This window comes from Myotis yumanensis, unplaced genomic scaffold, assembly GCF_028538775.1.
Source record: "Myotis yumanensis isolate MYYU_CA2020_CCGP unplaced genomic scaffold, mMyoYum1.0.hap1 SCAF_2, whole genome shotgun sequence".
NCBI lineage: Eukaryota > Metazoa > Chordata > Mammalia > Chiroptera > Vespertilionidae > Myotis > Myotis yumanensis.
Window position 1 is genome coordinate 97031153 of NW_027223753.1, and position 12545 is coordinate 97043697.

Genomic DNA, 12545 nt, shown 5'->3' on the forward strand with positions numbered 1-12545 from the left:
AATAATACAAAAGAAAAGAGAACTCACCTTTGAAGTTGCCAATATACAGGCCAGGCAGGATCTAGGGAAGAGACACAGACCAGATGTGAGTGTTAGGGACCTAAAACTGACAGTGTTTTGCGTATAGAGGCTGAACCGTCAGCAGAGTAGCTGGAGCACAGCTCAGGCTTATCACCTGCCACATCCACTCCCAGCACCTCCCTAGATGGACAGCACGCACAAGTGAGCATCCCTGTCTCCAGGCTCTTGCCTTCCCATGGCCAATAGTAAGCCTGCCCAAATTACCTACTGATGGTTGCATGTTGGTGCCCATTGACTTGTGGAACTTGAAAGACCAGTATTCTCCATGACTCCTCCTTTTACATACACCCTCCACCACCCTCTACACCTGCTGCACATGCAAGGCTTCTCTCACAGCTCTAGCAAACCTGCCCTCTGCTGTCTGAGGCCTTTGTGCATGCTGCTCCCACTGTTAGGCAGCTATGTCTCATGCCCAAAGGAGGCCTGTCCTGAGCCCCAAGTCTGGAGTAGACCCTTGCTTCAGTGCCCACAGTCTGCTGTGCTCCCCTTGTAGTGATGCTGTCACAGGGGCACTACAAGGTGAAGGTCTGTGCCTGCTGCTGGGCTGGAAAACTTTACGGGCAGCAAACACATCCTGTCACTCACAGCTGCACACCCAACTCCTGGCTCAGGGCTTGGCCCATGATTATCATTCAACAAAAAATTGCTAAATGAATGAATGGACTGTCTAAACGGGCAAGTTAATTAAGAACATACATTTGCTCCTAAACGTCTACTTCCCTAAGACAGTGTTTTCAAACCAAACTATCCACCAGAATCTGTTAAAAATTCAAATTTCTGGACAAGCCCCCAGCCCCAGGCCCCAAATAAAATGGTTCAGTAGATCTGAGATGAGAACGGGTACTGTATTTTTCACACTTTGCAAAATACGAAACCAGAAACTCATTCTTGTCTTGCCAATACTTTGTATGGAAACTCTAAAGTCCAATTAGGGACACTGCTGCAGAAGCTAGAGCACCAGACAGATTTCCCAGTGCACACAGCACACAGGTCTTGACAACACTTCCCTACAGACCCCCAGTGCCCAGGCAACACCCTCATGTAACAACACTACCCTGTACCCGGCTCTGCTCCACACTCCCTCTTTTTTGCCCACTTCTACTAAGAGATCTGAAAGCAGCACCCAGTGACGCTCTTCAGGGCATGGATTTCATTGAGCATCTTTGCCTTGCTAAAAACTGATGGCACATGCACAAACCACTGTAGAGCCTGACCTACTCTATACAAAGCAGCCACATTTGGGTTCTCTTGTTGAGACCACATACCCTGATGTAGGCCTTTGAATCCAGAAAAAATACAAAAATGCACTTGAGCTTCACAGACCATCAGGCAAGTCACCAATTAGCAAAGTCCTACCCAACCCTGAAAGCAGCAGCCCCACCGGTACTCCACTGACCAGTTGGAGGTTACTGACAGGAGGCTCCTCCCTCCTCTGGACTCCACTTATGCCTCACTTAGCACTTCCTTCTACGTGCTCAATTACACACCCCCCCCCCCCCCCGCCCCCATCCCACACACACACATTTATTTGCTTCTCTTGAAACTTTAGTGCAGTTCCTGTGTTCAGCTTCTTCAGCTCTCCCCTCTGACTTACTGCAACAGCTTCCTAGACATCTCCCTACCTCTGGACTTGACAACTTCAAAGATTCCTCAACCTACCTCCAAGGTGCAAAGCTCATCATGTGGTTATTTCAGATTAAAATCTTCTTAGGGCTCCAAGTAGCTATCAGGATGACACCTACATATGACACCTCAGCAAATGAGACCTGCAAGGACCAAGGTTGCTATGTCTACAGCCTCTGCCCTATGCTTAGCACCTTCACCCATCTTCCCCTCATCCAAGGAAGACACAGGCCAAGCCCCCCAACCCAGCATCCAGGTTTTATGGGAAACAACCCAATTTTCAAACACTGTCAACTACATTAAGAAAAACAATCTTAAACATTGCGATAGATAAGTAAAACACAAATACAGGCTGACTATAGCCCACAACAGTCTAATTTACCTGCTGCCTGCACATATGTTTTGTCTAAACTCAAATGGTTTCCCCTAGATTGGTAAATACTCAAGTAAATGTTTTTTCAATGAACAAATAAACAAGTGAATAGGGTGGGAGGAGTCAAAGCAAGGAAAGGAGAGATATGAAAACAATGGTGAATGAAACCTGTGAGATGAAATTGTGTCCCTTTCTGCCCTGGCTGGTTTCCCTTTGGGGTCAGTGAACCAGACTGGGGCACTGGGGCTGGGCTGAGGAAAGCAGCACCCTGAGGGATGCCAGAACAAGAGCTGGCAAAGGCAGAGATCTGAGCTTACTAAAATCAAGAAGCCCACTTACTAAAGTCATTTAAGATGCACATCCTGTATTCAGTTAAAATATTTTTAAGTAATATAAGGAGACAACAGAGTATGTCAGTAAACTTTTAACTCAATTTTCCAGACTAGAAGAGTAAGCTAGAGTTTCAAGGGCTGGAAATAAAAAGCAAATTGCTCAATCTCAGTTTCTGCAGTTTCTGCCACATAAAATTACAAAACAAGATCAAGGACGGCTGGAGAACCATTGGCAGGGAGAAAAATTCAATTTTTGTTTTCTAGAGGAATAAAAGCCCATAAATATTTAAATTTCTATACCAAACTTAAAACTGTAATTCAAACTTAAAAATAAAAAAATTTGCCCTAACCGGTTTGGCTCAGTGGATAAAGCGTCAGCCTGCGGACTGAAGGGTCCCAGGTTCGATTCCGGTCAAGGGCATGTACCTTGGTTGCAGGCACATCCCCAGTAGGGGATGTGCAGGAGGCAGCTGATTGATGTTTCTCTCTCATCAATGTTTCTAACTCTCTATCCCTCTCCCTTCCTCTCTGCAAAAAAATCAATAAAATATAATTTTAAAAAAATAAAATAAAAATTAAAAAATTTGACCCTATTTCCCCAATATTATTGTTACTAATAATATCTAAGTTCAAAAAAGGAGACAATAAAGTGAAACAAAATAATTTTCCAGCAGACAGATGCTTGTAGAGGAGTCCAGGAAGAGGTGAGAATTCACCAGGGACAGCATGGACAGTGAACTCACACCTGGTAGAAAGTAAGGACAGATTAAGGAGAGAAGTTAGTAAATGCAATTTGGGAATATTCTATGACTCTAAAAGAGTAAGTACAGAATTGGTCCTAATCACCTTTGGGCCTTGGAAATAACTGTTCCTTCCCTCTGCCAAGGATATTCTTTCCCTGTTGTTCACCTAGGTGGTTCCTTGTTACTTAGGTCTCCCATGAGATGACAGCTCCTAGGGAGGTCTTTCCTGACCACCTAACTCCCTAACACCTCTACCATATCACCCTGTTTTATTTTCTTCATCGAATTTATCAAGACCTAAAATTATTTTATTTGTTTATTTTTCTGACTGACCTTGAAGCAGGGTCTTGTGCCCTGCTGTGTCCCAAAAGCCTGCCACTGAGTCTGGCACATGAAGAGATAATCACTGAAGGAAGATGCTGGCACTGCTGGTCAAAAGATACTTATTTTTGTTAAAAGCCTGTCTGGAGATAGGTAATGAAAGGTAGACTCCTTCTGCAGTAATACTTTGAGACCATGCTAAAAATTTTCCATGGTTGATGGCTCCTCTTGAACAATATTGTTCACATCCACACCTTACTAATACTGGTCATACAGAAATGCATAAAATCAAATCCTTAGCTGCAAGAAAGATTTTAAACACAAAAGGATACTATTTCTAAGGCAGGAAATATTCTGAGATTACTTTTTAAACATTTCTTAGTATTTCAGGATGCCATGGAATCTAAGACCACCACCCAAACAGATATAAGGGAGAAAATTCCTGATCAAGCAGTAGTACAAGGTAATGGGGGTGGAGGAAGGCTTATAATTCTCCCTAGGTCAGAAAGGACTTTCTGAGTTTTAAAGCCACGGGTGAGGGGGAGAACTCCGGGGGATTCCTGAAGGGTTAAATGTCACAGACTTTCTTAATGCCATTTGGCTAAGAAGTTAACCAGTTTGCACTTACAAAAGAAAGAATCTGAGAATACTCTTGCGTGCACTTACATGCCGTAAGCATCTGTTCCTTCAATATGAAATGAATCCGTAATGCTGAAAAGAGAAAATATGCAGGGAGTAGTGTTGAGAGGATAGAGAGACCACCAACACAGCGCCATCTGTCCATCAGCCCCACAGACACATCTGTACAGGTGCCACTCACAGTACACTTGCCTCCCACAGAGGGAGTCATCTCTGTAAGTTGCTTCAGACCAACTTGGATGGCACATTTATTTCCCACAGGGTCTAACACAGTGCCTGGACGATAGCAGGTGTTCAATAACATAATTTGATGACTGGGCAAATGGACAACTGAATAGATTATGAAGGAAGTAAAGTCAGGTGCCATCATGTGGAAACTGCAGCATCTAACAGCACAAAGATGTCTGACCTTCTAGCTCAGGGGTGGGCAAACTTTTTGACTCAAGGGCCACAATGGGTTCTTAAACTGGACCGGAGGGCCGGAACAAAAGCATGGATGGAGTGTTTGTGTGAACTAGTATAAATTCAAAGTAAACATCATTACATCAGTAGGGTCTTTTTTTTTTTTTTTAGTTTTATTCATTTCAAACGGGCCAGATCCTGCCTGCGGGCTGTAGTTTGCCCACGGCTGTTCTAGCTTCTTCCCATACTACACAGTGCTTCTTTACCTCTTAGGCCCTCTTCCGCCTTTAAGAATGATTGGGTTCCAGATAACACAGACGTCAGGAGATTCTGAGTGAAGAACCCTAAGTCAGTGGTTCTCAATGAGGGATGATTTTGCCCTCCAGGGGACATCTAGCAGTAATGCCTGGACACATTTTTGGTTGTGACATGGGGGGAGGGGATTACTGGCATCTAGTGGGTGGAGGCCAGGGATAGTGCTACACCTCCCACATAGTACACAAGACAGTCCTCACAACAAAGAATGCTACAGCTCAAACTCAATACTGCAGAGGCGGAGAAACCCTTGTCTCTGCCTTGGGGGCATATCCCCTGAGTTCTTTCCCCTTGAACTACACTCCTTCAGCAACTATACTCCCCATATCATCCTAAGGAGAAAAGAGCTATGCTACCACAGGTGTCGACCATATCCAAGGCAGATGCCATCACTACTGTAACTACTGATGTGCCAAATCCAAGTGCAGATTTGCACTTTACAGCTTGTAAAAATGTCTTCTAATCAATTCTCATTCGCTTCTCTCAAGAATCTGGGCAGAAACTTGGGGAAGTATCATTAAACTCATTTTAGAGCAAATAGGAGACTAGATAAGCTACCCATCATCCCTATGAATCGAGGGAATAGAGAAACCAAAGCTCAGAAACATTCACAGTAAAAAAGAAGGAACTCTTACCATTTGCAACAGCAATGGACCTGGAGAGCATCATGCTAAGCGAAATAAGCCAGTCAGAGAAAGATAAATATCATATTATCTCACTCATTTGTGGGATATAATGAACAACACAAACTAATGAACCAAAATAGAGCCAGAGGAGAAAAAATATACTAGAATATAATAGAAGTAATCCTGTTTTTTTGTTTTTGTTTTTTTTAGAAGTAATCCTGTTATTTGCAGATTTTTAATATTTCCTACAACTTTTGTGATATACTATGTTAGTACAGTTTTGGTAATATTATTATACTTATAATCCTTTTATTCTTGAAATATTGTTTATTGTATGTAATATTATTTTACGTAAGATCATTTTTCTTGAATAATTGGTGGTTATTGCATGTAACATTATCATATTTAAATTTTTCTTGAGATATTAATGTTTATTGCATATAACATTGTTATATTTAAAATCGTTTTTCTTTAAATAAAAAAGAAAAGAAAAGAAACATTCAGTGACTTGTTCAAGATTGCAGCATGAAGCAGCAGAGTGAGAGACACTCTAAGTCAGGCTTTCTGGTAGCTTGTCCCTCTTTCTTTTACAATAGTGGGCTTCTCATTTAAAAGTGATGCACTAATTGAAGTGTTTGCCTCCTATTATCATAAGCAAGTTTCCCATGAAATACTAGGACAACATCCCTTTTCACCCAGAAGGTTGCTTTTAGAGGACACAGAGCAGAGTGGGAGGAAGGAAGAGGCTACCAGACTGGGCAGCTGGGTGCTGGATGAACTGTCTTTTAAACCAGAAGATGCTCTCAGATCTTACCCTAGGATGATAACATATTAGCCCACTTCTAGGTCATTAGTTCAGGTTGATCAAGATAAAAACATCCATTTAGAGACGCATTTGGGCTGGTTTCTCCAATATAATGCTGGCTAGAAAAAATGGGTATTTGTTTTTGATGGGGTATTACATTACTACTTAAGACTAATAAGATGATAATGAGATAGTCATTTTCTTTATAGGTCCTCCCCAAAAGATTTGGGGGTTTAGACACTTGAGAGAACTTTGAGGCAATTAGGAGTTTGAGAAGGCTCCACAGAAACATGATTATTTGCATGCAATCGCATTCAGTTTCACTCCAATCCTCAGAGACATTTACTAGTCCCTTGGTCCGCAAACTGAGGCTCGAGAGCCACATGCGGCTCTTTGGCCCCTTGAGTGTGGCTCTTCCTAAGCCTTAGGAGTGCCCTAATTAAGTTAATAACAATGTACCTACCTATATAGTTTAAATTTTAAAAATTTGGCTCTCAAAAGAAATTTCAATTGTTTTACTGTTGATATTTGGCTCTGTTGACTAATGAGTTTGCCAACCACTGTACTAGTCTGACCCTTTTAGCAGCACAGAGAGGCACTCTGTGTTATGGCTATGAACCTGATCATCTGGCTTAGAGTCCAGGCTCTGCCACTCACCAGATGGGTAACTTTGGGCTGGTCACTTAAACTCTGTACCTCATCTGTAAAACAGGAATACAAATAACAGTACCTACTATACAGGGCTGTGGTGAGGATCAGAGGTAAAGTCTCAAGACTTGCCCTGGCATACAATAAGCTCATTAGTGATTATAAATTGACCAGTTCAGAGAATCTATTTGGGAATTGCACAAAAGAGAATGAAACGATAGTTTTAGTTGCCTCCCTTTCCCTCCTTTTGCTTTATCAATGTCAAACACGAAGAAAGAGAGGAGGTGGCTTTCCTATTTTGCAATTAATTTGGAACTCTGGGTAGCTTTCTCAAGTTATTTTTTAGCATCTTTAGAATGTATTTGGGCTGAACTGGCACCCCAGGTCAAAGGAAAGGCTTCTCCTATCTTCAAAATCAGTGGGAACTGGGTTCCAAACTCAGTCCTGCCACTTCCTAGCATTTGGTAGGACCTTAATCATGCTACTTCATCTCTCCAATCTGTACAAGTCTCCATTTCCAATCTGTACAAAAAGGAAAAGACAGGCTGACCTCCTAGGGCTGTAGTGAGGCTTAGATTTTACAAACTGCAGGCACATAATATGAGGCTCAAAAAAATAAGAGATCACAATTGCTGTGTTCTCTTTCTGTATTTCCTCATCTTCTTCAATTGGCCAGAACAAAGAAGCCTTTCTCCCTTACACTCTCTGTGTAACACACTGTATACACCCAACTGAGATGGGCATGGTGCTCTCCCAGAGACTGGAACATATGGTTAAGATCCTCCCTGGGGGCATGAAATATCAGTAAAAATGCCAAGCAGTCAGAATGGAATCTGCATTGTTTAGTTCATAAGTTTTCTTTGGTCAAGGATGATTAACTTGACAGATTGGAAAGAAATCTTGTCCCAGTAACCTCAGGACACACGTACTGTAGATTACGTTTTCAGTTTGAAGGGCATTATACATTACTCATAAAAGTGCTTAGAAAAGCATTTCTATGGTAGCACCTTATAATAATTCCACTGATCCTGCAAATCAACCTTTATTTTTTCTTTTATAGATAGGGAAAATATGAAGCCTAATTCCAAGTCACACAATAAGACATGAACAAACTCTAGTTAAGGCTTTTAATTTCTGGCTTCCGGCAACCTACTTTGCCACTAACTAACCTTGTAACTTTGAGTAATACATTCTGATCTCAGCTTAAACATCTCTACCCCAGCAGGATCCTTGGCCTGGCCTGAATGACACTTCAAGCCTTCTCTCATCACATCTACTTACCCCATGCTCCTGAAATTGCCCATCTTATCCTGGAGCTTGTATTCCTTCCCACCCTGTTTTAATGCAGGCCTTCTCTCTCTCTCTCTCTCTCTCTCTCTCTCTCTCTCTCTCTCTCACACACACACACACACACACACACACCCATGTTGTGTAATACAGTAATACATACACACCCATGGCTGAGTATTTAAAATGAGATGTGATTTAAATATAAAATATACACTAAACTTTGAAGACATAGTACATAAAACTGTAAACCATTCTATAAATAATTTTATATATTGGATACATGTTGAAATGACAAAATTCTGAATATATTTCATTTGAATAAAATAGATTACTAACTTTAATTTAGCCTGTTTCTGTTTACTTTTTTAATGTGGCTACTAAAAAATCTAGATTAAATACTTGGCTCACATATTTCTATTGGGCAATCGCTGGTCTATACTGAAGGTTCTGTCTGTATCATTACCATCACACTTTCACCCCACCTGCTCCACTAGCACAGCACCTGACTATAATAGCAAGTACATAATAAATATTTGTTGAATTAAGGATGTCTCTAAATCTGTCTGTATGTTTCGCCATCTCTACATTGGAGATAGTGGTTCTATTTACAACACAAGATGGTTAGGATAATAACATCATCAAGAAATCTATTACTTTCTTTGAACAGTAAATTTATGATATGACATTTTACTGAAAAGCCTTAAGTTAATTTTGAACCCTTGGGCAATCATTTGTATTTTGAAATATGTTCTTTGAGTTTTAATATAAATGTAATAAATGAAATGCTAAAAGAGCTGGAAAGTAAGCAATTTAAGTGGGAAAAAGTGTTGAAAGAACCAAAGGAAAGCCGAGGTATGACCAGTTAATGGGAAAGCAGACAGGGCCCAAAACTTATGCAAGCGGCTTTACTGTTGTTTTGTGTTAATTTAATAAGCAGAAGACTCATGGTGCTGATGGATTCCAGTACTAATGGGGACACAGTGCAAGTGGTTATCCAAAAGCCAAATAGTCTGTTTCCAAATTTGATCACTACCCCACCATCCACTCCCCCAACCCCCAACAAAAACACCCACACACAATGAATACAATTCTGGTTCCCAAAAAACCCTCAGGTATGCAAGCCCAAAACACAGTAAGTAGTTCTTTCATCAACTGGATCTGCAGAACACAAGAAACAATGTGGGCAGGCGGAGAGCTAAGAAGGTACACAGGACTACTTCTACTGTAAGTCTCCTTCCCCACCTTGTCCCCTAACACTCCCTACCCCACCCTTGACACTCCAGCTAAAGGAACCAGGTCACTGCTGACCCCAGTATGGAGACAAATCAAAAAAGAAAGCCACAATGTTACATCCACCGAACGTGAGTGCTGAGTGTATGTGGAGAAGTGAGTGAGTGGGCTTCGAGGGGGGAAGAGAAGCAGACCAGAAGCTACTCTCAGATCCAGGACCATCTCACAGATCTGTGAACTTGTCTTTGTTGAGGGCTTTTAAAAACGTTTTGTAAATCTTTCCTTTAAGCCACCAGTATCAGATCACAGAACCTTTACCATGAATACATACACCCCAGGCAACTCGCAGCTGAAGAGCTGGTACCTCTCCTGCACCTCCTACCAGTGGCAGGAACGGTACAAAACTAGCCCACAGCCCGGGAAGAAAGGCGGGCAGGCGGCGGCGGCGGAGCAGGAGGAGCGCTGCACGGCTGTCTAGCGGGCACGCCCCGCGCAGCCCGCGGCCCACGGGCGGGCCGGGTCGCAGCAACACCGACCCAGGCCCCTCCGCGGAGCCCGTGCTCCCACCCGCCGCCCCGCCCCACGTGCGGTGTTTAAAGCACCTGAGGACTCGGGGCCTGTCAGTCCTCGGTCCACAGGGCTTGTCTGTGCACACGACAAATACACAAAATCTGCGGAGAGAAGGTTAGAGACTGGAAGACAACCGATCTACCGGTTTACTGCCGAAACCCTGACGACGCCTCCAGAGCCGGCTGTGAGAGGGAGGGGGACCGCAGCGCCGAGCTCCGCGGCGGGGGAGGGGCAGCGGAACGGCGACCGGCACCGCGAAGGGTGCGCAGGCCGTCTCCCCGGGGGCGGTAGGGTGGGCGGGGGTGGCGCGCCGGAAGCGGGGCCCACAGGGGCGCCCCCAAACCAGAGAGCCCGGCGCCGCCCCGGGCACCGCCCCCCACCCCCCTCCGCGGGAGGCACGTGGGGAGCCCAGCGCTCCCGCCGGAGGGAGGCTGAGAGGTGGAGGCTAAACCTGCCCAAATGAGAGAGAGACACGTTACCTTGTTCATCCCATTCCCCATGGCGGCCGAATGCGCGCTCCGGCACCCGCTCCGACACCGGGCTCTGAGGGCGCAGGCTCCCTAGTGGCGGGGCCGGGAGGCCGAGGAGCAGGTGGGGCGGGAGGGAGGAGGCGCTGGGGAGGAATTTCGTGCACTGACTATAAACAACAACAACGGGAATCTGGGGCGTCCGGAGGCGCGGCCGGCTCCCGACGCGGCCGGGCCCTGGGGTTTTCCGCTCGTCCGCCCCGGACTTCTCGGCACGGCCGGGCAGAGCGGCGGCGTCCCAGCTGGGAACTGGTGCCGCTCAGCCCGTCCGCCCCGAGGGAGGCCCTCGCCCCCTCCCCGCCGGCTCCCTGGGACTTGTAGTCGGGCTCCGGCGTCCGGCGGGGGAGGGGCGCAGACGGCGGCTCCGACGGGCGGCGGACTCCAGCGCGCAAGCGCGTCCCCGAGCCGGCGGGCGGGGCGGGGGCGGGGGTCGCGCAGGCGCGCCCCACCCGGCCGAGCGTCACGGGCCGCCGCGGGAGGGCAGAGTCACCCAGACTTCCGCCAGCCTCTTCCCTGGGACCCCTCGCGGGGCGGGGGCGGGGGCGGGGCTGTTCCGAGCAGCCGCCCCGCCGGACGGGCTCGGTGAATCAGGTGCTCATCACCGCGCGGCCGACCTAGCCGGCTGGGGATTTCTGTGGCCCGCCCCCACCCACGGGGACCGAGAAGGCGCACCCGTTGAGGAAAGGTGGGCTCGGTTACTCATCTCCGGAAAGACCCTACCTCCCTATGGGGGGAGGAGATGGCCGGCCGGATCTCTGACCTCAGGCCGCGGCTCTGTACATCTAGGGTGTCCCCGTCTGTACCAAAGTTGTTTTGAATATTCGGTCACCCTCACTAAACTTTAACTTCTTCCCTGGGGACAGAATCCTTGAGATAGGGGTTTCTCAGTTCCATTTCTGTATGCTCGTCAATGCCTTGGGCACACTAGGTGCTTAATAAATACTTGCTAAATGAACACAGGCACCAGCCTGATAGGGCTGAGCTCACCCCATGACCTCATTTCATCTCTCCTCCTTGCTCACCAGTTACAGCCTCATGGGCTTTCTGGGGGCTCCACAAACCTACCAGGACAGATCAGCACTTGGGCCTTTGTGTGGACTGTGCTCTCTACCCAGACATCTCAATCTTAAGCTCTTGGCCTGTCACCAACTGTCACCTCAAAGAGGCTTTTCCTGACCATCCAATCTACTAGGAAAGTAGATACTCCAGTCACTACCATATTAATCCTGTAGTGCAGTGGTTCTCAACCTTCCTAAAGCCGCGACCCTTTAATACAGGTCCTCATGTTGTGGTGACCCCCAATTTCATTGTTACAAATTGAACATAATTAAAGCATAGTGATTAATCACAAAAACAATATGTAATTATATATGTGTTTTCCGATGGTCTTAGGCGACCCCTGTGAAAGGGTCATTCGACCCCCAAAGGGGTCGCGACCCACAGGTTGAGAACCGCTGCTGTAGTGTTTTCTTCATACCACTTAACAACGGGACATCATCCTATCGATTGGCTTACGTTTCATCTGTCTCACTAGAAAGCAAACCCCAGAGGAACTGTACCTTGCCAGTATTACTACTATAGCCAGCTGGCCTGGCACAGCACCTGGCACAGATAGGGGCTCCCGTAAATATTTGTTGAACAAATTAATGAATTTCAGGGGGCTTAGAAAACAGCAGTGAGAAATGCTGAGATTTTGAAAACTTGTGGACTCTATCTTGGCCATTTCTCTCCTTGTATGTCACATCTTCTGTGAAACCAAACGTCCACATGTAGGAAGCCACCACTCAGAGTGCACCCAAATTGTTTACTTTAGGTAGGATGGGACCCAGATCAGGCATCACACTTCCTGCCCCTTGTTTCTGAGTGTTCCTTTCCTACCACCTTCACTTCCTCTTCTCCCTCCTGTCTCCCAGTCATCTGGGCAGCCCACCTCTTACTCCTCTGCTCCTCACCATAATTATTTTTGCTGGCTTCCTTCTTGTAGACAACACAGCATGATTAGTGGACTGCCTGGGGAATC

General features: G+C 45.8%; 1 protein-coding gene across 3 annotated transcripts in view; it reads right to left on the reverse strand.

Annotated features, from left to right (window-relative positions):
• Positions 1 to 10882, reverse strand: part of DUSP22 (dual specificity phosphatase 22) — a 57831-nt gene extending 46949 nt beyond the window's left edge. The window contains exons 1-2 of one of the 3 annotated variants that reach the window (XM_070405838.1): positions 10478 to 10880; positions 28 to 61 (exon numbers count right to left, since the gene is read on the reverse strand). In XM_070405838.1, the coding sequence (XP_070261939.1) occupies positions 28 to 61; positions 10478 to 10498 (55 nt within the window). In that variant the 5' untranslated portion in view covers positions 10499 to 10880. Of the gene's footprint in view, positions 1 to 27; positions 62 to 10030; positions 10090 to 10477 lie in introns of those variants that run through there. The other 2 variants (XM_070405837.1, XM_070405839.1) reach the window with 2 other exon arrangements.
• Between the last annotated feature and the right edge of the window lie 1663 nt (positions 10883 to 12545).